The sequence below is a fragment of the Natator depressus genome, chromosome 5 (genome assembly GCF_965152275.1).
Source record: "Natator depressus isolate rNatDep1 chromosome 5, rNatDep2.hap1, whole genome shotgun sequence".
NCBI lineage: Eukaryota > Metazoa > Chordata > Testudines > Cheloniidae > Natator > Natator depressus.
In genome coordinates, this window is record NC_134238.1 from 67,309,182 (window position 1) to 67,336,641 (window position 27,460).

Sequence of the window (27,460 nt, forward strand, 5' to 3'; positions counted from 1 at the left end):
GTTGCTAACTCTGTCCACATATCTATTCAAGGGACACCATCATAGGACCTAATCACATCAGCCACACTATCAGAGGTTCATTCACCTGCACATCTACCAATGTGATACATGCCATCATGTGCCAGCAATGCCCCTCTGCCGTGTACATTGGCCAAACCGGACAGTCTCTACACAAAAGAATAAATGGACACAAATCAGACGTCAAGAATTATAACATTCAAAAACCAGTCGCAGAACACTTCAACCTCCCTGGACACTCAATTACAGACCTAAAAGTCACAATTATTCAACAAAAAAACTTCAAAAACAGACTCCAATGAGAAGCTGCAGAACTGGAATTAATTTGCAAACTGGACACCATTAATTAGGCTTGAATAAAGACTGGGAGTCGACGAGTGATTACACAAACAAAAAATTATTTCCCCATGCTAATTTTCCCCCTACTGTTACTCACACCTTCTTGTCAACTGTTTGAAATGGGCCATCCTAATTATCACTACAAACGTTTTTTTTCTCCTACTGATAATAGCACACCTTAATTGATTACTCTCATTAGAGTTGGTATGGCAACCCCCATTTTTTCATGTTCTCTGTGTATATATATATATATATATATATATATCTTCCTACTGTATTTTCCACTGCATGCATCTGATGAAGTGGGCTTTAGCCCATGAAAGCTTATGCTCAAATAAATTTGTTAGTCTACTCTAAAGTGCCACAAGTACTCCTCATTCCTTTTGCTGATACAGACTAACACACCTACCATTCTGAAACCTATAAGAAAGTATGTTACTATATCTGTTGTGCCCATTTAATTATCAAAGGAATTAACTACTCAGCCTAAGGATGACTGAATCTGAGGTATAATTGGTATTCATGTTAGTGGTCTATGATAGTACTGTACATCACAAACATATGTTAGGCATTTAAAAATAAAGACAAAGGGAGAGTGAGAAGACCTTTATCCAAAAAGGTTTTACCCATTTTCCCATAAAAATTCTAAAACAATATTGAATTGGTACTGGTGTGAATTAAAAAGAAAATATCAGTAAAATGTAATGAAGTTAAAAATAAATTTGTTGGCCATTTCAAGAAAAATCAGAAAACTAATTAAGAAGGTCATAGATATATAGATTTGTAAAAGAGAGCGAGAGAGAGAGAGAGAGAGAGAAAGAGTGAATATTTCTTTAATCATATGCTTCAATACTTACTTCCCATTTTTATTTCAGGTATAATTTTTTAATGGATAAAGAAAAAAGATTGTAAGAGGTTTAAAAATAAAATTGTGATCGTGGTTAGGAAGAGGAATATATTATAACTGTTAAACAATGTCTTTATGGTTAGTATGAAATGCACTATGAACAACCACTGTAATTTAAGGGTATTTCATGGCTTCTACTTAAGGCCTCTATTTTCAGCATTTATAAAACTCCTTTTGTAGAAATTCACTCAGAAGAATTTTTTGTTGCTTTTCACTTCAAAGAACTGGCTTTGAGATATTTTCAAATTGTTTTAAAAGACACTTCTAACTTTTTAGTCTCATGTTTTAACAATATTTTCCACCCTATGTAAGGTGTAACCTTAAATTTCCCATGAGGTTTTTCTTAATTTTAAATACAAGATTAGTTTACAGACAGAAGGAAACAGGAACATTTAAAGTTATAAAGTCATAGCTAAAGTTAATCTAAGGGTAATTCTTTACTGATACACACTATTTCTTTTGCCAAAAGCCTGGCAGTATTACAGTTCTCTAACTTTTAACAAATACAAGTTCCACAAACTGAACCTACAAATAAATTATCATTCCTTACATACTCATGTTTTTGTTTGGATTTTATGTGCCCATGAGCAATATTCAAATACTGCACACCTGTCTGCAGAAGTATTCAAAACAGGAATTCTATATCTCAAGCAACCAAATCCAGGAGCACATTCTGACTTTATCTACAAGAAAAACTGAATAATGCCCTCATTCATTTATAAGTGACTCACTCTCTACTGTTAAAAAATATGACAGACGCACCAGAAAATAAGGGTCTAGATGATTTACCCAACATAGACAGAAACATCAGTTTGAAAAAGTTTGCTTGCTTTTAGGAGTTCTTTCCCTCCAAACTGCTATGAATCATCACTGACTCCAATTATTCAATACAATGGGTTAACTTTGCTCTTCTGAGATTTACTGCTGTTAGATGGTATAATTAAGTTACCTGTCATTAATGATCCAGTTCAGACAGAGATTGAGGGAACTAAGGTTTTTACATCTCTTCACTATTTCCATCACAGTTTCATTATCCAGTTCTGTGATATGACGTAGATCCAGGCTGGAAAGGTTTCGTAGCTATTGAGAAAAATACAATAAAGAGGAAAGTGTCTGAAAAGGTACTAATATTCAGTAAGTACTGACACATTCTGTTATAAAAGCTTTTACACCTTTCTGGAATCATGTGCAGTATAGGACAGACAGGCAAGATGCATTACAGTTAATGAAAAGCCCTTCTCACTCAGAAACATAATACAGACATCAGCATGAGACAACCAGATTTTTCTTTGAGAAGAGTTTATTACTGAAAATGTAATACAATTAAAATGACAGAATAACTGTTGGCTAGTATTATATGGGCCCTCTACCGTATCTATAGTTTAGAGTGTTTTAGCAGTTCTATTATGAATTTTTCCCCCCCCAGGTTTAGTACCTGCAAAACTCTGCTCTGGCTTTTGGCTGTATGAAATCAAAGGCTTCCGGCATTTTGTTTTCCTGAAATACTAAAATGTTTCTTTGGTGGTGGTTTAGTTGAAGGCAAATAAAGTTAATGCTTTCAAAAACTTTTTACAACCTTAGAACTTAAATATGTGACTTTGACTTTTAAAGTTAATCTTTGCAGGACATCGCATTGCTTTTCCATGATACAATTTCTACATCGAGTCCACAATTTCCACCTGAGCTCAAGTGTATCTTTTAGAAAGACATCTAAATTGATTTAAAGACTACATGATGGGGAATCCTCATATCCATTGTTAAGTAATCCAATGGTGAATTATCCGCACAGCCATTGGTCTTCAGTATTGTCAACCAAAAGCAGTCAAAGTTAGACCCCCTCCAAAATTTTGAGATTGGCTTAAAAATAATGAGGTGTTTAAAAAAACTTGCAAGGGAGGTATTTGCCTTCTGGTTTTTGAGCCATTTGAACAAACTTTAGATCACATTTTCAAGCTTTTCTTTGCAACCACAAGTGCTGGAGACATTAAAAAAAAGAAAAGAAAAGAAAGAGCTGAGATGCAAATGTAATCACTTAACTCTGGGAGCCAAAGCTTTAAGAAAATTACAAGTAGTGTGAGTCTCGTGATAAAAACGCAAGAGTTGGCAATACTGTATCTTGTTATATCTTTGGACTTGCCTACACAGTGTAGTAATAAGCACTAGGGATATGTGATTTTTAACATCCACTAATGCGTCATGCATTAACTGGTCCTTGTAGACCTTACTGGTGTGCACTAAATGTTCCCTAGTGCATTTTACGTTAAAGCATGAGAACGTTAAAGCATGAGAACGAGGGAACAGTTAGTGCCTATGTTACTGAGCACAAGAAATCAACATCCCCCTAGCGCACAACCCCATCCTACCATGTGGACAAGCCCGTTCTCTGCTGAAGAGGCCTCTACTATCTGAAAACTTCTCTCCATGTAAGTATTTAGAGAGAGCAATCAAGACACCTTCACTTTGATTGACTTAATTTCTCTAATCTCTTTCAGTCATTTTGGGGTGACCTGTGACAGTTTTCATATGGAAATGTGATTTTCATATTGACAACTTCCCTTTAAATCAAAGCCTTTTTTCAAATTCATTGAGACAGGAAGGATACTCCTAAAATACTCAAGCTTCCTATAAACAGTAGACATTACTATTACCAGAATAGTTAACTGAACCCTGATTACAGTAGTCAGACCTACATCAAAAATTGTGCTGTCTTTTTATTGTTCTCTCTCTCTCCAGGAACAGGCAGCTTCCAGCTCATTCTGGACAGAGTGATCTTGTATAAAGAGTACTATCTTATTAACCTAACAGTCTAAAATACTACATCTAACTATAGTTATATATGGAGAATTTAAACAAATATCTATCCACAGAGTAGGGTTACACAAAATTCAAAGGCACACAGAACACAATCCTGCCTTCCTGGGAGGAGCACAATATGACAAATGATATAGCCTGGGTAACTTTAACATTAACTTGATGTATTCCCATTTTTTAATATTTTTCAGTATTTCCCTGTAAAAATAAAAAAGGATGAACTCAGTATGCACGTAAGTGAAGGATGGATACAGCAGGAGGCATATTTTGAGTTAATGTACACAAGTTGCCACAAACTCCTCAGACAATAACTCTCAATCCTTTTCTTTCTAAATACACTTAGTCATAGTAACTTCTAGTGTTTAAAAAAAAAAAAGCTGTCTGAAATAATCTCTGGCATACTCTAGGACAAATAATTGCATTTAGGTAATACTGACATTTTAATTAAATTTACCTTCTCTGTATGAAAGAATAGTAATCCTATTCAGTGATTTAAGTCACCACCACGGATTTGATTAAGTAAAGGCTTACAACTGAGATCATATAAATTGTTCACTTCAGTAGTTAAACACTAAGTCAAGATATTTAAAAGAAACTGGGGACTTAGAATGCAGGCAATCTTTAGAACTGGTGTAACCATGTTTTATTCCACAAGGTCTAACTTTCTCCAATTTAAAGTTAGAAAAGAAATTAAATAGATTTATTGCCTACAAAACTCTGCTGATTAAGAGTTAAATTCAGGGACCCAGTCCCCAGTAATGGGTTGGATGGAGGATATTTCCTCAGGGAGTGGGGAAAAGAATGCTACCCCCAGGTTGCAGAGCTGTTTTGTAGAGGTAGAGTGACCACATTTCCCAAAGGCAAAATAGGATCCCGCACAGGGCTGGCCTGAGCCGCTCGCCCAAGCCCCCAGCGCGGGAATGACCTGAGCCCTCTCCCCGCATGGGGAGCAGGTAGTGCTTGGGTGAGCAGCAACGCACATACTAGATAGGGTGACCATATTTCCCAAAGGTTGGGGCTGGCATCCCTGCTCACCTGAGCCCGCCTGCCACCTGTGTGAGGCTAGGGCTGATGTCGCTGCTTGCTAGAGCCATGCCTGCCCCCCCACCAGAGCTCTGTATTTCCCCCCATCCTCCCGCACGGGGCTGGCATCACTGCTCACCCCTCCACATGTTCCTCTGCACCCTGCTTTTTCCAAAAACTTTCAGGACACTCTGGAGAGGGCTTACAAAGGGAGGGTCCCAGCCAAAATGAGACATAGGGCCACTTTATGTAGAGGCTACTCCAGTCCAATTGCTGAAAGGCTCTCTGTAACCCTAACTTATTCCTACTACTTTGTGCATGCATACTGGGAGGGGGAGAAGAATGGCAAATGGGATTTGGATAGATTGGGGGACAATGGACTCATACAGCAGCAGCAGATCTTCTTGGCCCTTCTCCTGTCTAGTACATGCACTTAGTTGGACAGAGAGCCTCAGCAGCACTGGGCTCTACACAGCACAGGGGAGAAACACTTTCAGCGTCCCCCACAAAGGCATCCCATCTCCCTTCATATCTGTGCAGTGAAACTGCAATGACTCTGCTGCTATTGGGATGTGGATTCGCCTCAACTAAATGGTTATATTAAATAATCTGACACATAGTAATAATTTTGGGAATAACAGGCCACATGACAGTCCACTGAAGTCTTACTTACGCTAGTCATGAATTTGGATGATAATCCTAATTAATGGTTCCCTTCAAAAATTTTCCGCAAGCAGTGCAACCCCCATTTAGTCAATCAACGGCATGCACAAACATCAAACAAATCATTACAATAATATTTTATATGTCAATCCAAATAAATGTACATCCTACAGCAATATTACAAAAGATGTTCTCCTCTTTCACTTATAACTGAAGACTGGATCTATACATTATGAAAGACTACAGGGAATAGTTCACTGCTGTTTTCTGAATAAATGTTTTTACATAGAATCACTCCAAATCCCAGAAAGACACAAGGTCTAAAGAATAATCAAACACACATACTTGCCCTAGCTCTTCACTGTTGGAGGGCTGCTAATCAACGATGTACCAGAGTCTCTCTATGATTAATTTATTGAGGTTTTCATATGGTGCTCATCATCACTGTATCTAGGTGCCTCAGAACAGCTCTGCGAGGTAGACAACTATCCTCTTATCCCCACTTTACAGATGGGGAACTGAGATACAAAGTTTGCCCAAGTTAACACATGGAGTTTGTAGTGGAGAATTAAAGCCAGATCTCCTGAATCCCAGTCCATTGCCTTAGCCACAAGACCATCCCATGAAGGATGAGTGTCTTAAAAGGGCAGGAAATAATTCTGTTGGGCAATTCAGCAGGGCGTGTGCACCATACCACAATACGAAATATCCATCAGGGAACTCCTGGAGGTAATAAGGGACTACATATTACAAGAAGTGAAGGCCAGCCAAAAGCACTCTTTTTTCAAGCCCCATTATGTTTACTCACAGATAGCAATGTTGCTGGCTCCTTTTTCCTTCATGAGTTTTATTATTATTATTTATTGTTTTACAGTGTCCAACAAAGGGCACCACTTAATAAAGATAAAAAGACTCAATGTCCGATTTTCAGAGGTGCTGAAAACTTCAACAGCTCCCAATGTTGCAGTTTCCACTGACTTAAACTGGAGATTTGCGTGATCAGCACTTCTGAAAAACAAGGCCTCTGAGGCCTACTGCAAGTGGCTTACAAGTGGGGCACCAAAACGATAGGGTCAACTCAGGGAAGGAAGGATAGTGGGTGTCATAAATAAGAATATACAATTTCTCAGTAAAGGCTTTTTGCTCTGGATGGAGATACTCCCCAAAACTGGGATTAAATTCTAGTCTCAGTGAAATCATTAACAAAATTGCCATTTAGTTCAATGAGGCCACAATGTCATCCCTTGTTTGCACAGTCACTCCATGGCCAATTCACATTTATAGTATGTCTACACAGCAACTAGTCACCCATGGCTAGCCCATGCTAGCTGACTCGGGCTCATGGGGCTTGGGCTGTTTCATTGCTGTGTAGACTTCCGGCTTGGATTGGAGCCTGAGCGCTGGGACCCATCCCACAAGTGGCTGGCATGGGCCAGCTGCTGGTTTTCCTTTGTTGTGTAGACATATCTTTAGAGATTACCATCACTCCACCATCCTATTCAACATGTATACAATCCCATCATCATTTTCTATTAATTGTCATATCCTCTTGTTCACAGGTAGCCTACCTAGTTCCCTGACCAGTGGAGAAGCTTAGACTTAATATTTATCATTGTTGTTACTGTAAATACACAATGTACATTTCCTCACAAATCTTAAGGGATCCATTTAGCTAGTAGGAGTGGCTAGCTCCAGGCTCTTCAAGCATCATTTATTCCAAGCTACTTCACCATCACTATCTTTGGGGAACTTCAGGTGAGTGAACAGCCTGTAAGGACTAGAAGATGGGACACATCCAACACACTACAGTTAGGGGAACAAGTATATATTTTAGGATTGATTTGAGCCTCACAACCAGTTCTCACAGACAGACCAGAAGGAATATGAGCTACGGGTAAGATAGTTAAAATGCACCTAAATAACTTAGGAGGCTAAGTCTCAATGACCTTCAATGAGACTTAAGTGCCTAAATTCCTAAACCACTTTGAAAATGGAATTTAGGTTTCTAAGTGACACACTTTGGAATATTTTGCCCTAGATCATCATCCAATAATGATTCATTACCAAGACAGCTCACAACAGCCAAGTTGTATCACTCCACCCCCATGGAAAGAGCTTTCTGTTCTGGGAATAGTGCTCTTCCTTATCCAGTACCAATTTCTGACAATCCACTGCAAGACCTTCTCTCATGGACTTTCCTTCGAGACAATATGTAACTTGAACCTTTGATATCAAGGACCCCACCTCAGCTGCTATAGAGGATCCCTAGACCATGAAGTGAGAGCCACTGACAAATGGCAGTTGGAGAGATTTTTAGGGGTGCATCTGATGGTGTAGCAAAATTTCCTAGGATAGGCAGAAAGTTTGTATCTATCCTTCTTCCTACTACGTTCTAGAGGTGGTTGCTATCAAACACTCACAGAATACCCCTTTATTTCAAAACCATGTCAATGGTAAAAAGTGAGGCTCACAACTGGGATTTAGCAGGAACTCAACCAAATCACATGAGAAGGTATCCGAGGCAGGTCCTTGTACCAACTAGTGATCCTTATCCATAATATGTAGCACAAGCACAACTGGCCAGAAGTAATTATTAGTCACCATGGGATCAAAGACCACAAAGGAAATGAGTGTGAAATGTTTGGTCTAATAACATCAAACTGAGGTGGATTTTTCTGGAAGGTGAGTACGATCTGGTCAGCATTCCTTTTACCTTAGGTATATCAGGGTGCCAATACTCCAGCTGCCACTAACCGGGAGTGGATGCAAATCTCATCTGTGACTCTCACTGGAAAGCCATCCCACACAATCATATTTGCTAAGGCTGTCCTGGTTTACAAATAAGCCAACCATTAGGGACTGTTTTGGGCTTGGGAGAACCCAATAGTATACAAGATTTGAATTGCTCAGACATCAGTGGTGGGTATATTGGCTTCATTAGTGCCTAGTTCAGCTGAGCTACAGTGGAGCCTTGTGGTTTCTTGACAGTGGGTCCTATACAAATGAAAAGGAAAGGCCATATCCCTCTTGATCTAACTGGTAAGGACTACATGGCAGTGGCCATTAGCTACTAGTGAATTGTGTTAAATATATTTGCAGCAATTTTCATCACGAATTAAATTAGAGTTGAGTGTATGCTCTCTTGTCATATGCTCATGGCATTCTCATTTGATTTCAAAGGAAGTATTTTGTAAAACATAAGTGCCACAGTGTTAAGTTCCCTGTAAGTCACGAATACTATAAATATATGAATAATTGGTAAGTACTGCTACTACTACTTTGCATTTATGTAGCATCTTTAATCCCGGATCAAAAAGCACTTTGAAGTGTAAAGATTCAAAAAACTCTACAAAGTGGATATTATTGCAATTTTACAGATGGGGAAACTGAGACACTGAATTACAGTGGATGATATATTCACAGTCACACAATAAAGACAGTAGGAAAGATGGGAATAGAATCCAAGGTTCCTGGCTCCCAGTCCTCTACACCAACCACCATATATGCTGCAACACATTATAAAGACTTAGTAAAGAAAAGCTATATAGAATTTTCACAAGCTTTGTTCAGTGTTCCTTCTTTGTTTCAAGTTTTACAAGCAGGGGAAAGAACCAAATAACTTTACAATGACCCACAGGGAAACAAGGGACACAAAACTCCAATGCACTAAGGAATTTTGTTTCTAGGCCTAAGTGGACCAGGGTATTGTAGATTTTTAGTTGCACAAGGTTGCAGAATATCTGGCAAAACATTTATTTATATTTGTACCTGAAATGTAGAAGAAAAAAATAATTGTCCATGAAAGATTTAGAAATATTGTCTTGAATCTTTTAAATAATATAACCATGCTAGAATCTAGGAATTAATCATTTAAACTGGACTTTGAAGATCTGCATCTGAAATCTTTGTGCAAAGTATGTATTCATTAATACACAATTAACTATAATACAAAAACAAACAAATTCCCATTCCACTGATTTACAAACCACTCCAGCACCAAGACACATGATCATTTCACTGTTTACATATTTGCTCTTAGAGCACAGAACACTAAAAAACCTTTGTAAACAGTTGGACTTTTGATCCGTCAGGCATGAATCTTGAGTGTCCTAAACATGCCAGACTTTTAATCACTGTCAGAAACAGACAGTGCAGGAACAGAATATTCTATTAATTAAGTTTTGCATCTTAGAGCATGAGAATGAGTATAATTCTCCTCTGCCTTCTGACAGGCAGCAATACCCTCTTACTGACTACTTTTAGGATGACTGTTCCTGCAATTAATCCCTCTTTTCTCCAACACTTACTTCCAAAGCTCAAAACTGACTACCAGCAGCAGTCAAAGTAAAGCAGAAGCTGAGTTCTGCATTTTTTCCCCTAAATACAAAACAACTCTCTCTTACTCTTTGGCTACTTCTACACTGCACACTACTGGTGGTGGCATGTTGGACATGTGTTTACACTGTGGTAGGCTGCATCTACAGTGTCATATATAGCTAATGTGTCATTGGAAGGCTCTGGCTGGGGGGAGACAGTGAGAAAGGGTTAGCAGCAGGTAAATACCAGAGCCTTTCCTTGCTGCCTTCCTCCTGCAAAGCTTTTCCTGTTGCCAGAGTCTTTCGCTGCAGGGGAGAAAGCTCTGGCTGCTCCCCACTGCTGGAGTCTTTCAGGGTACTACTGGAGCCTTTCCCCACCTGTGGCAGGGAAAGACTCCAGCAGAGTGAGGTAGCAGGACATTATACTGCTAAAAATCACAGTGTAGATGGGGAGACACTGCTTAGTTGAGTAGAGAACCCAGTGGGGTACACACCCATAGGATTCAGGAGTGTCTACTCACCTAACCAGAGCCTCACCATCTACACTGCTATATATAGTTGGGCTTGGAAGGCGTGTTGTGTATGTACTCTAAACACCACTAAACAGAGTGTGCAGTGTAAACATACCCTTTCTCTTGAAACAGAAAGAATTGTACAAATAGAAGAATTAAAAATATGAAAGTAAAAAGAAAAAGAGAAAGCTAGAAAAGAAGGAAATAGCAGTTAATTCAATTCCATTTACACCCCCCTCCCCCTTCGGCCCCTGAACTAGATGGCTGATGCAGGCCCGGTGTCTGTGGTGGCTCTGCTGGAGAAAGTTGTTGCAGGTGCATCAGATATCAAGGCCACAACGGCCACAATAATATTGACTGTTACCTCGATTAACTCCTCTCTACAAATTCTGACAGGACAGGTGAATGAAGCAGAAAGGAAAATATCCTTAGTGGAAGATCAGGTACACGGGCTCTCTACCCAGGTGAAGAGAAGCCTAACAGACTTACCTTCTCCTAAATCTAAAGAGGCAGACTTCGAGGAAAGGGCTCACTGCAGTAATTTGAGAATTACAGGAATACCGGAATAAGCAGAGAAAGGCAAACCACAAGAATTGGTTCCCTGGCTTCTTGCAGAAGTGCTCCATCTGCTGTATGATTTTAAATATGATCTGCAAACACACAAAGGTCCCGGGCTCCTAAGATGACCTGACAAGCCAAAGCCTCATGCGCTGATTGTCAAATTTCTCAGATTTACTGCAAAAGGAAAAATAATGCAGCTAGCTCATGAAGAGAGAGAACTGTTTGGGGGGATGTCACAAAATACTATAATGATTTCTCAAGATTTAGCAAAAGATGTGATTGAGTAGAGATCAGCCTTTAGAAGAGCAAGGGAACTTGCCAAGCAGCAAGGGCTCCAATATTTTAAGAAGTTTGCAGCACAGTTCTACATCAAGGTTGGGGGATGAAGTGTATCTGTTCCAAAAGCAATCAGAAGCAGAAATATTTTTAAATTGCCTGCAATGAATTAAGCATCTATTCTAGTTTATGCCAAGTTTACTTCCCAATCGGTATGTCTACCCTACTTGCACATCCAAACTTATCCAGTGACTGGGACTAACTAACTTATTTGGACTCTCTCTTTTACGCCAAGCGTTTATTTTATTAACTTTTGGGACATAAATATCACATCTCATCAAATGGCTAAAGTGAAGTCCCCCAGAAGGGTCGTTAAGGAGAACACCTCATCCTAAACTGATCTCATGGGAGAGAATTGACTGTGAAAATGATTTATTTAAATGTGTATTAACAATACTTAGTGCCTTTGTGCCTGTATTTGTGTTGGGAAGTCAATGAAATATTTGACAACATCCCTAACTGGATAGATCAACATGAAATATTTGTTTGTGATTATACAAGATCTATGTGTTACCTCAGCACAGAAGTATATCAAAGAGATCACAGCAGCAGTTCAGCTGCCTGTTGCTCTGTAGGAACCTGAGAGCTCTGATTCCATCTTTTAAAATTTCATCTCAGTGAGAGACCTTACTGTGTCACCACAACTAGCTACTGGTGGGTCCTCAAAGCCTGGTGACGGGACATTTGATGTGCTGGAAGGATGAGAAGTAGCTTTCCTCCTCGGATGATGCACAGGAGCCGAGTAATGCAGCTGTACCCTATATGGGCTAACAGAGCAGGAGAGAATAGCAGTTGCTGAGCTACATGGACTAGTGATTTCTGCCATCTCTATCAGCTCCTACTTCCTCTCTATTTCACTGTTTATCCCTTTCTCCACCTCCCCTGCCTTACTCTCCCTCCATGCCTCCCTGGCTCCTCTTATTCCATCTTCTATTTCCCCAATTTTTCCCCCTCTTGCTTCATCCCCTCTCCCACTAAAACCTCCTGTCAGGGCCAGCTCTAGGTACCAGCAAACCAAGTATGCGCGTGGGGCGGCACTTTTCAAGGAGCGGCACTCTGGCTCTTTTTTTGGGGGGGGGGGGGGAACGCTTGGGGTGGCAAAAAACCTAGAGCCGGCCCTGCCTCCTGTCAACTTCTTCAGCCCCTTTCCCCAAACTAACATTTTCTATAAGCTCAGACCCTGAGTCCATGGACATGGAGAATGAAAATAGTATGGAAGGGTCACTGGCTGAATTGGACTGAGAGTTGTTCTATTTGGTGCATAAATTTACAATTTGTAAAGCAGATGAATTTCTCCCATCAGTTATATGTTCATTAATATGGAGAATGGAAATAGAACGTTTGGTTGTAAAACAAAGGGAGGGAAGCATGCGGCCCTGGGAAAATAATCCCCACAACATACATCGTCTCTCACAGTGCTCCAACCTGCACTACCAGTTCTTTGATGTTTGGTGTGGCAAACTGAAAAAATTACAATTAGGGGATAACACACGGGCATATACTTGACATTCCAGGTGAAGAAATATCACATTTGTGGACTGTATACTCCCTTTCTATCTCCTTACAATGTGCTTATTTCTTTGCTGTCTGGGAAATATAGGATGCCTGTTTTTAAATAGTGGGTATTGATGAAGCTCCTGGCCTTGAACTCTCTCTAGAACTGATGATTGGTTTAATTTAGTTTACAGCATTACATGTTGGACAATTGCTGCTTTTTCATTATCATTTACCTTTTAAGTGGAGTTACCACTCAGGAGAGAATGGGAAAATACGACACACCAAAGAGAGCCCAGTCATGTTTGGTAATAGGTCAAGTTGTTATGTGTCCTGATGTTTTTACTTTAACCTGTCTTTTTGGGCTCTTCCTTCCCCCCTCCAGAGCCCTTATTACACTCACTCTTCCACACCCGCTTTCACCTCTCTCTCCAACACCAGCACTCAAGAAAATTACAACCTACATGAATGTGATTTGCATCAAGCTCCTGCAGGCAGCTGCAAATAACGTTGATGTATCAACCCAATCCTCCTGCACCTACCCTATTCCCTGAAGGTTGGCAAGTGGCAATCATCTGGCAAGAAGTATGGGCTGGATAAATGGACTATAAGGTGGATAGAAAGCTGGCTAGATTGTCAGGCTCAACAGGTAGTGATCAATGGCTCCATGTCTAGTTGGCAGCCAGTATCAAGTGGAGTGCCCCAAGGGTCGGTCCTGGGGCAGGTTTTGTTCAATATCTTCATAAATAATCTGGAGGATGGTGTGGAATGCACCCTCAGCAAGTTTGCAGATGACACTAAACTGGGAGGAGAGGCAGATACGCTGGAGGGTAGGGAGAGGATACAGAGGGACCTAGACAAATTGGAGGATTGGGCCAAAAGAAATCTGATGAGGTTCAACAAGGACAAGTGCAGAGTCCTGCACTTAGGAAGGAAGAATCCAATGCACCGCTACAGACTAGGGACCGAATGGCTAGGCAGCAGTTCTGCAGAAAAGGACCTACGGGTGACAGTGGACGAGAAGCTGAATATGAGTCAACAGTGTGCCGTTGTTGCCAAGAAGGCCAATGGCATTTTGGGATGTATAAGTAGGGGCATTGCCAGCAGATCAAGGGACGTGATCGTTCCCCTCTATTCGACACTGGTGAGGCCTCATCTGGAGTACTGTGTCCAGTTTTGGGCCCCACACAACAAGAAGGATGTGGAAAAATTGGAAAGAGTCCAGTGGAGGGCAACAAAAATGATTAGGGGTCTGGAACACATGACTTATGAGGAGAGGCTGAGGGAACTGGGGATGTTTAGTCTACGGAAGAGAAAAATGAGGGGGGATTTGATAGCTGCTTTCAACTACCTGAAAGGGGGTTTCAAAGAGGATGGATCTTGACTATTCTCAGTGGTAGCAGATGACAGAACGAGGAGTAATGGTCTCAAGTTGCAGTGGGGGAGATTTAGGTTGGATATTAGGAAAAACTTTTTCACCAAGAGGGTGGTGAAACACTGGAATGCGTTACCTAGGGAGGTGGTGGAATCTCCTTCCCTAGAAGTTTTTAAGGTCAGGCTTGACAAAGCCCTGGCTGGGATGATTTAATTGGGGATTGGTCCTGCTTTGAGCAGGGGGTTGGACTAGATGACCTCCTGAGGTCCCTTCCAACCCTGATATTCTATGATTCTAAGACAATCCAAAAATTGTGGAACAAACATGTGCAGCATTTTAGCCATAGATTCTTCCTCCTCCCTCTCCCCTTCTCTGTGGGGAGTGTTAAAAGAAAAAAGTGTACCAGTTATAGAAAGCAACAGTAGATGTAGTGCTTTTTGCAGGAGATACACTTGACCGCAGATGAGGCTGCTAAATTAGAATGTGACTCAGTAGAAGAAGCAGTGTCATGCTGCTTCTCATCCAAATACAGAGGAGCAGCCATACTCTTCCAAAAAGTGCTGGCAGTAACAATGTCAAAGTCAACTTCAGATGATCAGGGGGCAGATTTTTAACCCATAAAGTCACGGTAAATGAATCTGAAACAATAATTGCTGTATGGACTTAATCTAGATGATTCCAAAATCTTTCATATACTATTTACTAAATTACATGGAGAACCCCACACCGCCTGTTATGATTTCTGGGGATTTTAATTAAGGGCTCGATCCTTTTGTCATAAGGGTCATAAACTAACCAAAAATAGAATGGCCTGGAATTGCACATTAAAGTCCTGGGACTATGTGATATCTGACAGCTCATCCAAATAAGGAGGAACTATTCATGCTTTTCCCCAGTACAAGTCCTACTCCCATATAGATTACCTTTGATCTCCAGGGACTTGGTTAATTCTGTAATTGATTCTTCCATCGATACCAATTGCTGTCTCTGATTATGCCCCTATAAAACTCCTCAAATATCAAAAGAGCCAGGTAAGAAATGGCCATGTAGATGGACATTTATTACTTCACTTTTATTATATCCCCATTTCAAAGTTCTTATTGAAAAAGAAATTGGTCTGTTCCTGGAGATAAATGAACCTTCAACAGCTTCTAGCAGGCTATTGTGGGAGATGCTCAAGGCCTATTGAGAGGTAGAATTATTAGTTTTGCATCTGCCTAGAAGAAGGAACATGGAGAAAATATGATGGCCCTTGAGAAAAAAGTAAAGGAGCTTTATTTTTCTTATGCCACAGTCCCATCTCCAGATAGGTTATGATCCCTGATCAATTGTAGATATAAATTCAACAAGATATACTTGGCACACACTGAATTCACCTTATTTCGATTTAGGCAGGATTTCTGGGTATCAGATGAAAAAGCAGGCAAGCTGTTAGCATGCCACATAAGAGAGAACGCATCTACATGTAGAATCACAACCAGCCATGACAAATATGGTAAATTATATTCATCACAAAGATATTAATAAAGAGTTCTTTAATTTCTATAAAGATCTGTACAAATTAGACACAAACCCCTCCACAAGAGTTTTGGATCAATTTTTCAAAATATTACTGCAACCTAGTATTGAAACCTTGACACCCCCCTAACATAAGATGAGTTAATTGGGCAATTAAGAATATAAAAGTACGGAAAGCCCCTGGGCCCGATGGCTTCTCAGTTAAATTCCATAGACACTTCCTTGAACTTCTGTCTGACAAGATGCTTGAAATATTTAATTAGTCACTTATAGAGGGTACCCTTCTGCCTATGATAAGAGAAGCCTTAATATCAGTTATTCCTAAACAAGGAAGAGATGCCACTATACTCCAATTATAGGTCAATTTCACTTACTAATAGTGATGTCAACATATTGCCAAGAGTCCTGGCAGGGAGACTGGAGGGTGGTGAAGCACTAGAATGTGTTACCTAAGGAGGTGGTAGAATCGCCTTCCTTTGAGATTTTTAAGGTCAGGTTTGACAAAGCCCTGGCTGGGATGATTTAGTTGGGGATTGGTCCTGCTTTGAGCAGAGGGTTGGACTAGATGACTTCCTGCAGTCCCTTCCAACCCTGATATTCTATGATTCTATTAAAAGGTTTTGGGCTCTATCATACATCCAAATCAAGTCAGGTTTGTCAGAGGCTGCCATGGTTCTGTTAAGCTTCGCCAACTTATTGCAGGGATCAGCAACCTTTGGCATGTGGCCTGCCAGGGTAAGGCCCCTGGCGGGCCGGGCCGGTTTGTTTACCTGCCGCATCTGCAGATTCGGATCACAGCTCCCACTGGTCGCGGTTCACCACTCCAGGCCAACAGGAAGTAGTGTGGGCCGAGGGATGTGCTGGCTGCCACTTCTCGCAGGCCCCATTGGCCTGGAATGGCGAATCGCGGCCAGTGGAAGTGTTATGATCTCACCTCACCTTCCACAACATAACCAACAATGTGATTTCGGCTACCTTCAGCCTCTTCAGGAAAGTTGTTTCCATTACTGTTTGATTTGGCTCTTGAGCCCTGGCAATAGCCATATAGGCTCTTCCAACATGGTTCCATGGTAAATAAATTGATGTTACATGCAAGTCAGAAATCACAATTCCAGCCCTCTTAGCACTAATTCAAAAACTTCTATCAATATCTGGATACAAAATAAAATGGGGGGGGGGGAGAGCAGAACTATTGGAAATCTCCAAGTTGGCATGTAGTAGGGCACTCTTTCAGTGGAATTTTCATAGGCAAACGGATGCAATTATGAACCTATCTATAAAAGTTCCAAGAAATATTAATAAACTAGTGATAATAAATTTAGATCCTGTACTCTCTCAAACAGTTAGTGACACAAATAGGTGGCATCCTCTCTTCCTGAGCCTATGGGAAAGTATTATCACAATAAAAATGAATATTCTGCTTAGGCTCCTCTACATTCTAAGTGGCCTATCTGCATATATTCCTTTGTCTTATTTAAGAAAATTTAATAGCATTATCAGAGCCTTCCTGTGGGACCCTGGTCATCGTTCACAACTATCATTTAATAAAACTCCAACTCCCAAGAGGCAAAGGGGAAGAGGGTTGTGTTCAGAGGCCTACAAAATTACTCATATGCTTTTATGATGTCTCCGATGTCAGACTGGTTCCAACATGCTAACACTGTTATAATCATGTGGATGGAAACGGAATGTGTATTAATGCATCAAATTCCCCCCGAACCTGTTCTGCCCCCATGGGTTCCTTGGCTCCTCTTTTTGTGCGATGAAGAAAAAAATAAGCTGCATACTGTGGTGGCTGCACAAAGGATTTGGGCTATCCAAGCAGAGATGCAGCAATTTAATCCTTGCCAGCGTGCAAAAGCACCTATTTGGGGCAACCCAGACTTGCAAATTAGGAACAAACCCATGATTTGGAAGAACTGCCTGAGCAGGGGCATCATACACGTTTCTCGATTAGTCAGTGATGAGGGCTTTGTCTCTTTTCTAACACTAAAGCATCATTATGGCCTGCCGTCCTCAGTGGAGTGGCAGTACTTACAACTAAGAGAACCGGTGAAAGTAAAGCACTGGTTTGTGTACTCACTTAATTCCTCGGGCCTCAGAGAGTGTTTACATTAGCAGCACTTCCATTCCTGATGACAGCAGCGCTCTAAGGCAGCTATCCCACAGTGAAGCTCTCTCCATTTTGATGATAGGTTGGGGGGTGGGGGGTGAAGAGCTGTCCATCTCTCGTGCAGGTGGTTTCATTTTTGCGGTGAAACTTCTGAGTTTCAATGCAAAAAGTCATTGACAAATGTAGACACTCCCACATTTTTGCGTATAAAAAAGGGACTTTTTCCACTTTAAATGTATCAATTAATCCAGATGCCCTAAGACTGCCAGAGGCCACAACTACTGGGAACCTAGTTTGGACAAAGGATTTGTCACATCCCTTAAAAAGAATCCCAGTGGCAAAGTGTATAATTTAATGTTAAAAGTGCGTCTGTGGATCTCAGCCTATGCTTAATACAACAAAAAAAGAAAAAAGAACCCTGATGCACAGACGGGACTGTCCAATAGTCAGGCAGCTATGGAAAGAGGTGGACTCTAGAGTTAAAATAAAGCTCCGCTTCAGGAGTCAAACCGCAGATGAAAGTTATATCATAGGATATTTACCTGGTAAAATGGGATTAACTCTGCCACAAAGACTTTGGTTCTTTAGGGCTGCAATGATCACGAAGCGCATGTGTGACACTCCGTACCTCAAATTACCAATCTGAAATCCCCACATTCACCATGGTGATATTTTTATGATATGTTTTGTACAAAGTATACCTTTTAAGGTATCATTTTAAAAGTCTTGATCTGCTGAACATCAATATCCTATTGAATTGTATGGTGCTATCATAATTTGTGAAGTTATGAAGCATTGCTACACGTATTACTCAAGTATGTTGTAAGGTTGGGAGACGCTCATAGCCAACCACTCGAAGAAAATATAAAAGAGGTGAAGTGACATCATCACTTGGCCTCTCTCCCACACATCTCAACACCTGGAAAAAGGATCTGTCTGGAAGATCTTTGAACTGGGGATGAGTGGTCCCAGGCTAGAAAGGGAGTCCAGTCGGTACATTAAGGAACTTAACCTGCTGTACCATCTGTCAGGCTGAGACATTGTTTGATTCAACTCTTGCTTAGACTACAATTGTAGTTTTTAGAATGCATGTTTATTTTTCATTTTCTTAAGGTAACTATCTCTGACCTTTATGACGAGCATGTATAATCACTTAAAATCAACCTTTCAGTAGTTAATGCATCTGTTTTATATTTTACCTAAAACTGTGTTTTGGTTGAAGTGTTTGCAAAAACTCAGCTTAGGTTAACAAGAGCTATTGCATGTCCACTACCCTTTTGTCAGAGTGATGTACTAGTGAGCTTACACTGGCCAGGCTTCTGACCAGTGCAAGTCGGCAAAGTTCTGGTGGTGCAAGGCTGGGGAGCTGGGGGGAATTGGCTGGAGTCTCTCTATTAATGGTTCTTGAGTGGCTGGGAGATCATCCATGTAACACAGTTGGGTGTGGACCTGCCTAAGGATGTCTGTGTAAGTACAGTGCCTGTCAGAGGTTTGAAGCTTGACATCAGCATCACAGGCTGGTGGGCTTTGGAGGGCTCAGCAGTCCCATAGTCCAGGTTGCACCGTGGGGACCCTGTCACAGCATGATTTTGCAAATATGGAAGAGTAGACTTATGCCCAGAACACAGCAGTGGAATTCAAACCTGTCTGAGTTATAGCCAAAGAAAGAACAGTTTATTGCCATAGAGAACAATTATTTGACTACAAAGAAATTTTAGATACCTTTGGATAAAAAAATATTGAGAAGGTTCAAACAATGCCAGATCTCCATTCCACCTAACTCCTCTTCACTGCCCCCCACATCTTCTCCTTCTCTATTCATGTATATATTCTCTCATTTTATTATTATTATACCCCCTCCCTAACATGTTGTGTCTACATAGTATTGTCCAGTCTTGCAGCCTTGACAGGGGCAAAATTGCCTCATTTGCATATTTCTACTGGAGATTCCATGAAGTGTGCAGTATTTGGAAACAGACAACCTGTAAGTCATTGACCTTTCTTACTTTTCATTGTTTCTTTAAGAAAATCAATAAAGTCAGGCACAGAAACAATGTGCAAGGGCATGTCTACAAAGGTACACTTAGGAAAGTTAAGACAAATGAACTGAAGGCATGCATTTATAGTGGATTAGTTAACAACACTGTAAACCCAAGTTTCAGAGTAGCAGCCATGTTAGTCTGTAATTGCAAAAAGAAAAGGAGTACTTGTGGCACCTTAGAGACTAACCAATTTATTTGAGCATAAGCTTTCGTGAGCTACAGCTCACTTCATCGGATGCATTCAGCTGTAGCTCACAAAAGCTTATGCTCAAATAAATTTGTTAGTCGCTGAAGTGCCACAAGTACTCCTTTTCTTTTTGTAAACCCAAGTGTGGATGCTCTCATTCAGAAGCAAAGTGCCTTAGTTTGCTTTAGCTTAATACCCTGTAGGAACTAAAGCCACTTTCCTTCTGAATGATAGCATCCATACATGGGCTTAATGCACTCTAAACTGACATTAATTCAGCTTAACTTTCCTGTGTCTCTCCTTGTAGGCATTCCCTAAGACAGTGGTATCCAGACTTTTTTCATCACACACCTCTATCAGTAAAAAATTTTTGAGCACGCACCCCCAATATATGTATATTTATTTATGTATAAATTAGATACATGTACTACTGTACTAATATATTATGTAAATTATAAAACATACACAAAAATAGAAATTAAAAAATGATGAGATAAAGATGAAATAAACAATATTTTTTTTAAAAAAATTTATTTTATTTTATTAACAGTACAAAAAACCTTTTTGCTCTCACTAAAAAAATATTATTAATATTTTTAGTGAGAGCAATGTGATTGAATATGCTTTATTATTTTTGAAAATCTTGGCTTAACACTTTGTGATACAGCGGGCGCTCAGGGTGGGGTGCAGGGTCTGGGAGGGAACTAGGGTGTGGGAGGAGGCTCAGGGCTGGGGCAGGCAGGAGGTGCAGAGCACTTACCTGGGGCAGCTCCTGTTTGGTGCAGGGGGTGTGCAGGTGGCTCTCCACAACGCAGCACCACCCCCATGGGCACCATTCTGGGAGCTGCCCTCCCTCCACCCCCCCCCGGAACGCAGGGGCTTCCGGGCCCCGGGGCCCTGGCCTGCAGCGCTAAAGCCCCTTTTGGAATGCGGCCCTGCGGGCACGGGCCGGGGGACTCAGGAGGAGCAGGGGCAAACGCGCAGCCAGCGATCAGAGAGAAACACCGCTTCTCTCCGGCCGGCTTTGAAGGGGAAAGTGCCGCTTCTTTCCGGCCGCTGGCTGCGCAGCTGCTCCTCCACGGGCTGGAGGACTCAAGACCGCCCCCCGCCCCCCTTTTTTTTTCCCTCCCCCCTCCGGCGGTGCCCCTCCTGCCGCGCCGCCCTTTTGCTCTGGCAGCGCTCCTCCTGCTGCGCCCCCCACCGGATCGTCTTGCGCACCCCACTTTGCAGACCACTGCCCTAAGAGAGCAAAATCAAGCCCTGTCACTTTAAAGCATTTCTAAAGAACTGCCATTAAAAACTTGAGGTCACCAAGAAGATATGAATGGAATCTCACATTCTAAAATGCTGGGTACAAATATTAGACTTTACTAAAGATGGAGGTAAATGGCTTCTTTTTACATTCAGTGATTAACTTCAGTTATACTACTCATATCTATGGCTGTCATTAAATAGTAATCATCCCTGGTTTTTAAAAAAATAATGAAAGATGATTGAGTAGGTCAGGAAGAGACTGTTTTCCCACAGAGTACTTTAATGATCCAGATGTCTACAAGTTTTATTTTAAAACATTTTTAAAGTCAAATCCTGCAACATGTTGCATTCTCTTAACTCCCACTGATTACAATGAGAAGTATGCTCAACACCATGTATGATCAGTAAGGCTAAGATTTAGTCATTGGTAATTTTAGTAAAGGTCAGGGACGGGTCACGGGCAATAAATAAAAATTCATGGCCCGTGACCTGTCCATGACTTGTACTATATACCCCTGACTAAATCTTGAGTGTCCTGGTGGGGGTTCTGGAAGAGCAGCTGCTGCTCAGGAGGGGGGGCTCTGGGGCGCCCGTTAGTGCTCCGGGGAGGCCCCCTCCAGGACACCCACCGGAGCTCAGCGGAGTGGGTGGTCCCTGTTGGGGGGAAAAGGAGTGGCCTGGGACCTCCACTGTTGAGGATGGGCCAGTGTGGCCGGTCTTGGGGCCACCCTAGCTGCTCCAGTGGCCCTGGGGTCAGTTGCACCAGCCAGCTGCAGAAGACATAGAGGTCCCCGAAAGTCACGGAATCTGTGACTTCCTTGACCTCCGTGACAGACTTGCACCCTTAATGATCAGACTCCTAGCAAGCACAGTAGAGACTACATTTTAAGAGTTTATGTAATGAGAGAATCTAGCATCGTTTATCGATCTCAAAGTGTTTTATATATTCAGTGTTTTGTATATTCATTAGGGAGAAATAGTATGACTACTGATGAGATGTGTTGAATAAAGCAATAATGTTATGCATACATCCTTTTTACAACAACAGACTCTGCAGTGCGGTGACAAAATGAAGGACATTTGTATTCAAATTGCTGCTCCATGACAGGAGGTTGAAAATATTAACCAAAAAAATCCCAACTCATATTTTTCAAATTTCTGTGTATGTGCATTTAAAAGTTGAGCTGCATGTATAGTTGCCCAAAACAGTTAAGGGATTATGAGCTGAAAATGGAAAATTGCTGCTATGTTCTATGTTGCTGTTTTCATATTAATTACTAAAGTGTCATGTATAATTCACCACTTGTGGTTTTGGAAACTAATCATATACCTAAGAGGTTCATTCAGTCCTAATAGAGCCCTGAAATCCCTTCATTACATACAGCCATCCCTTGTGGCCAACTCTGCAACACCTCCCTACTTACCTCCCATCTCCCCTCACACAACCAACCATTCACACACACACACACACACACACGGCATGCAGCACCTTCTTTGTGCCAAGTGGTGCAGGACATTTCTTGGCAACATAGCATAGTTGCAGCTATTATCAGAATATGGCTAGGCAGATATTATGACAACTTTATTCTGTAAAAGGTTTCTTAGATGAAGAATCACCTGATACATTGGTGATGAGAAAAATAAGACATGCCCAATTAGGATTAATGCAAAAGGAATACTTTAAACCAAATCATGCACTCAACTTCACCCATACAGGCATTAGGGGAAGCGTTCATAAAATGATAAGCTATTAGGCTACAATATGAATACAAGGAAGTAGGCTTCAATATGAATACAAATCTATCTTGGCTTTATTAAATGTATTAGACAGAAGATTAACCTCTAAAGGTTGAAACTCACTGACACCAACTCTAAAGAGAGTATATCTGCTAGAAATGTATCCGTTAAAGACCTGAGAAGCAGCCAGCACAGAATCATGGGAGGGAAAATGCAGACTTGATGGGGGACAAAGCAGCACATGTTGGCAATGAGACAGGCAGCTGACCAAACGTCTTTGGGTTACTCTGGAAAACCAAATTAAACAGGAAAACCAAACTAAAATCCTTGATTTCACTAAAAATAGCTGGGACCCTCTATCTTTCTATCCAAACTGGGGCAAACCCAGTAAAATGGAATGTCAGGTCATCCCCTATTCCCAGCACAACTATTTGAGCTACTGCAGTACACAAGACACTGTTACCGACTGGGTAGTGGGCAGTCTTATCTAATGGTCAAGGTGGTTGCTTGGCCTCGTGATTGGAGCAGAGGTGACCAGGCCCAGTGGCAAGAGACCAAATCAGGAGCTGACATATTAAGTCCAGGGAGTGAGATGGAGCCAAGAGCCAGGAATCAGGAGCAAGGGTCAGAGCCAGAGTAACAACTGGAGCAGAAACAGGAACCAGCAGCGGTAGCCTGGAATAAGGAGCAACGGTCAGGAGCAATCTGCCTCCATCGACCCCCAAAACTTGCAACACTCCCCCAAAACACAGAGCACATAGTTGCAGAGGATGGATTCTCTGAGAAAATCTGACAGTTGAAAAGGACATCTCATGAAGAAGAATGTTTCTGGCTCACAGTATGGAGAAGCCTGTCAGGCTCCAAGTGAACATGTAGCAGCCAAATCAAGCAGAAATGCCAGGGCTCAAGAAAATCAAATAGCTACCAAAGCAGACATGAGTTCTCGGAGTTGAAGGCCATGAGAGATGATCTGATGACCAGGCTTCTCGCAGTAAAGAAAGAAGGTGCTGACTTAGAAGATACAGTCACAGTGTTGGAGACCTAAGAAAAGCAAGTGAGAGAAAGTGCTGCAGTGCTGCCTGGCTGCGGTGGAGCAAAGAGACAGAAATGCTGCCTTAAATTGGAGAATATAGAAAAAAGACCAAGAAGCAGCAATTTCAGAATTATGGGACTGGCTGACAACGCTGAAGGAGGACACCCAATTTGGTATGTAAAAACTTTAATTGCGCAGTTATTACATCTGAACTCTCTGGAAAAGGGGAGAGAGCAAACAGGGTGCTGCTCCCCTTACTTGGGTTCATAATACTAATAAATCCAGAGATCTCATTGTGAAATTTCATGACTATCAGCAAAAAAATGTAGTTATGAAAAAAGCCAGAGAGTATTGAGAGCTCATACTCAAAAGCCACAAGCTGCAAAATTTCCATGACCTCTCTGCCCTAACTTTAAAAAAGAGAGGCGAGCCGGGGGGAATTACAGCAGCATTCAAGAAGGAAGATATCCACTATAAACAGGGATTCCCATTTAAAATCTGATTCATCTTCCAAAAATCAGTATTATACAATAAGAGACTGTAAATAAGGAAAAATACACACTCCAGTCACTTGGGATACAAATCCAAATCTCAAGAAATACAAGAAGATTCTCCAGAGATAGTAACTACAACTAAGCTACTTAAAAAAATCTCTTGGTGAATGTTGAAACCCAGGAAAAAGAAGACAGGAAAAGAAAAGAAGAGAGACCATACACCAGTAATGGCAGAAGTGAAGCTGAACAAGAGAACTCAGATACCTGAGCAATAATCCAAAAACTAATCAGAAGGGACTTCTTGTGAGTCACCGGGAATGAACAACTGGACAGTGACTATGCTAATGTTATAAGCAAAACAGTATGAAGCTTACTTTAATAGTTGTGTTCTGTACTTTAAAACGTAGAGGAAATAAAGAACAATACGAAGGGAGTCGGGGGAAGGGGAGATTTCAAGGTTGGAGGAGATTAGAGAAGATAGAGAGGAGACAGGAAGGAGTCTTTACGGGTTCTGTGTAAACCCTCCCCATAACTCAAATGATCAGATAGCAATATAACCCTAAACGTGAGGGTCAAGGTCCTATAGGTGGAGACTGTACCTCCTTTGGATTGCAAGAGAAGCAATCCAAGTGCTTATGGGGAGAGTACAGGGATGAGGGTTCAGCAAAGCATAGTCGTTTTGGGACTGTTTTACATGTTATGTTGGTATTTCATTTGTCAATTTAGAGTGAAGGGAATGCAGAACGGGGGAGGGAACTGGGGATGCCAGGCAGAATTAATACAAGAAGTAAATATGGAAGTTTACAAACAGAAACTAAGCCATATTCAGGCACACAATAGTGAATGCAACATAATTAAAAACAAGAGAGTCACTGGCAACACAAGGGTTCATTTCATCAAACAGCTGAAGAATCACAATAATTTCAGGTTTTTCAATAAGCTGAACAGTTACTTTAAAAGGAAGACACATTGAGAGTAACATCTTTGAATATCAAAGGGCTATATCATGTTGTTAAAAGGAAAAAAGCTCTGGTAGAACTTAAAACCGACTCTCAAATTATTCTACTTCAAGAAACTCATTTTCAGGAGGAGCAAATTATAGACATGAAAGGTAACTGGTTTCAACAGATATTTTGTCTAAAGAAAAGAAAAGAGGAGTAGGAATAATATTTGCTAAACATGTACTTTTCAGATTAAAGATCAATTTAAGGATAAGGAAGGATGATTTATACTGTTGAAGGACACAATTGCTAGGTTATTAATAACAGTGGGCTCAGTGTATGCTCCCAACCAAAAGCAAAAAAACTTTTTTAAAAGGACTTATTTAAAACACTGCAACACTATGGGGAGGGGGAAATTCTACTTGGAGGAGACTTCAATTCCACACCGACTCCTTACTGGGAGGGATCTGATAAAAAAAGACATGGGAGACAGGGAAGCAGATACAGCATTGACTTCTCTGTACCAACAACTCAATCTTTCAGACTTCTGGAGAAAACTCTACCCAAGGGAAAAAGACTGCATATATTATTCACATCCTTATCGGTTATATACTAGGAGAGACTTAATGTTAATCTCTAAGTCATTAACGAAGCAGACAAGGTCTGTGGAAATCGGCAACATTACATGGTCAGATCATGCACCAGTGGAAGTAATATTTGATATCTGGGTTGGTCCTAAAAATCACTGTATTGGAAAATGAACTGATTGCTTCTCCAAGACAAAGACTGGGTTGCAGCAATTGAAGAGTGAATTGTTCAATACTTCCAAATAAATTATATGGACAAAATAAAAAAATAAAAAATTTAAAAAAAAGAGGGCTTCTCTGGGAGACAGGTAAAGCATATTTAGGGTTCAGTTGAAAAGCAGAGGTTCTCAATTGAAAAAAGGAGCTCAAGAAAAAATAAAACTAGAACAGGAAATAAAAAGGTTACAAGACATTAATAAAAACCCAGGTTCAGAAAAAAAAGATAACAGTTACTAATACTAGAAGACAGTTGCATATGTTAATGGACAGACACCTCTGGAAAAGCCCGCAGGTATACAAAGAAGTTTAATAAAAAAGGAAATAAAAGTGATAGGCAATTGGCTCGAAAGCTTAAATTTGCGGGAACACATCAGAAAATAGCATTACATGCTGATAATGTAATAGTATTTTTATCTAAACCAACTATTTTCCCTAAAATTAGTTTCTAAAGAAATCCAGGACTTTGGGAAAGTGTCTGGATTTAAAGTAAATTATGCCAAATCTGAAACGTTAGCCATAAATTTGCTAGACTCTGAAAAGTCACTCCTCCAGAAAACACTTGGACACAAATGAGCAACAAATTCTATAAGATATCTCAGAATTCAAATCTCAAACAACCCTAGAAGAGCTCTATGATTTAAATGTCAAACTACTACTTCAGCAAATGAAAAAAAGGTCTGGAGTGCTAGGGGAAGAATGCCAATTTTTGGTGGTGAAGAATAGCCACAGTCAAAATGAATATTCAACCAAGGATCTCTTTCTTATTTAAAAATCCTTCTGTGATCATCCCACCCTAGCAGGAATACAGAGGATGATGGTAGAATTTATATTGAATAAGACAAGTCCAAGAGAGATAGCAGATACTTTGTACAGACCCATTAAGCAGAGTGGACTAGCTGTTCCAAATGTTCTATTGTACTAACAAGCCAGACAGCTCTAAACTGTAGGGGGTGGGGGTGCTCTAACCTAGCCACAAGAAG

General features: G+C 40.8%; 1 protein-coding gene across 1 annotated transcript in view; it reads right to left on the reverse strand.

The window, feature by feature from the left end:
- FBXL17 (F-box and leucine rich repeat protein 17) overlaps window positions 1-27,460 on the reverse strand; it is a 478,328-nt gene that overhangs the window by 303,096 nt on the left and 147,772 nt on the right. Inside the window, exon 6 of the mRNA XM_074952924.1 lies at window positions 2,214-2,344. Coding sequence (XP_074809025.1) covers window positions 2,214-2,344 — 131 coding nt within the window. The remainder of the gene's footprint in view (window positions 1-2,213; window positions 2,345-27,460) is intronic.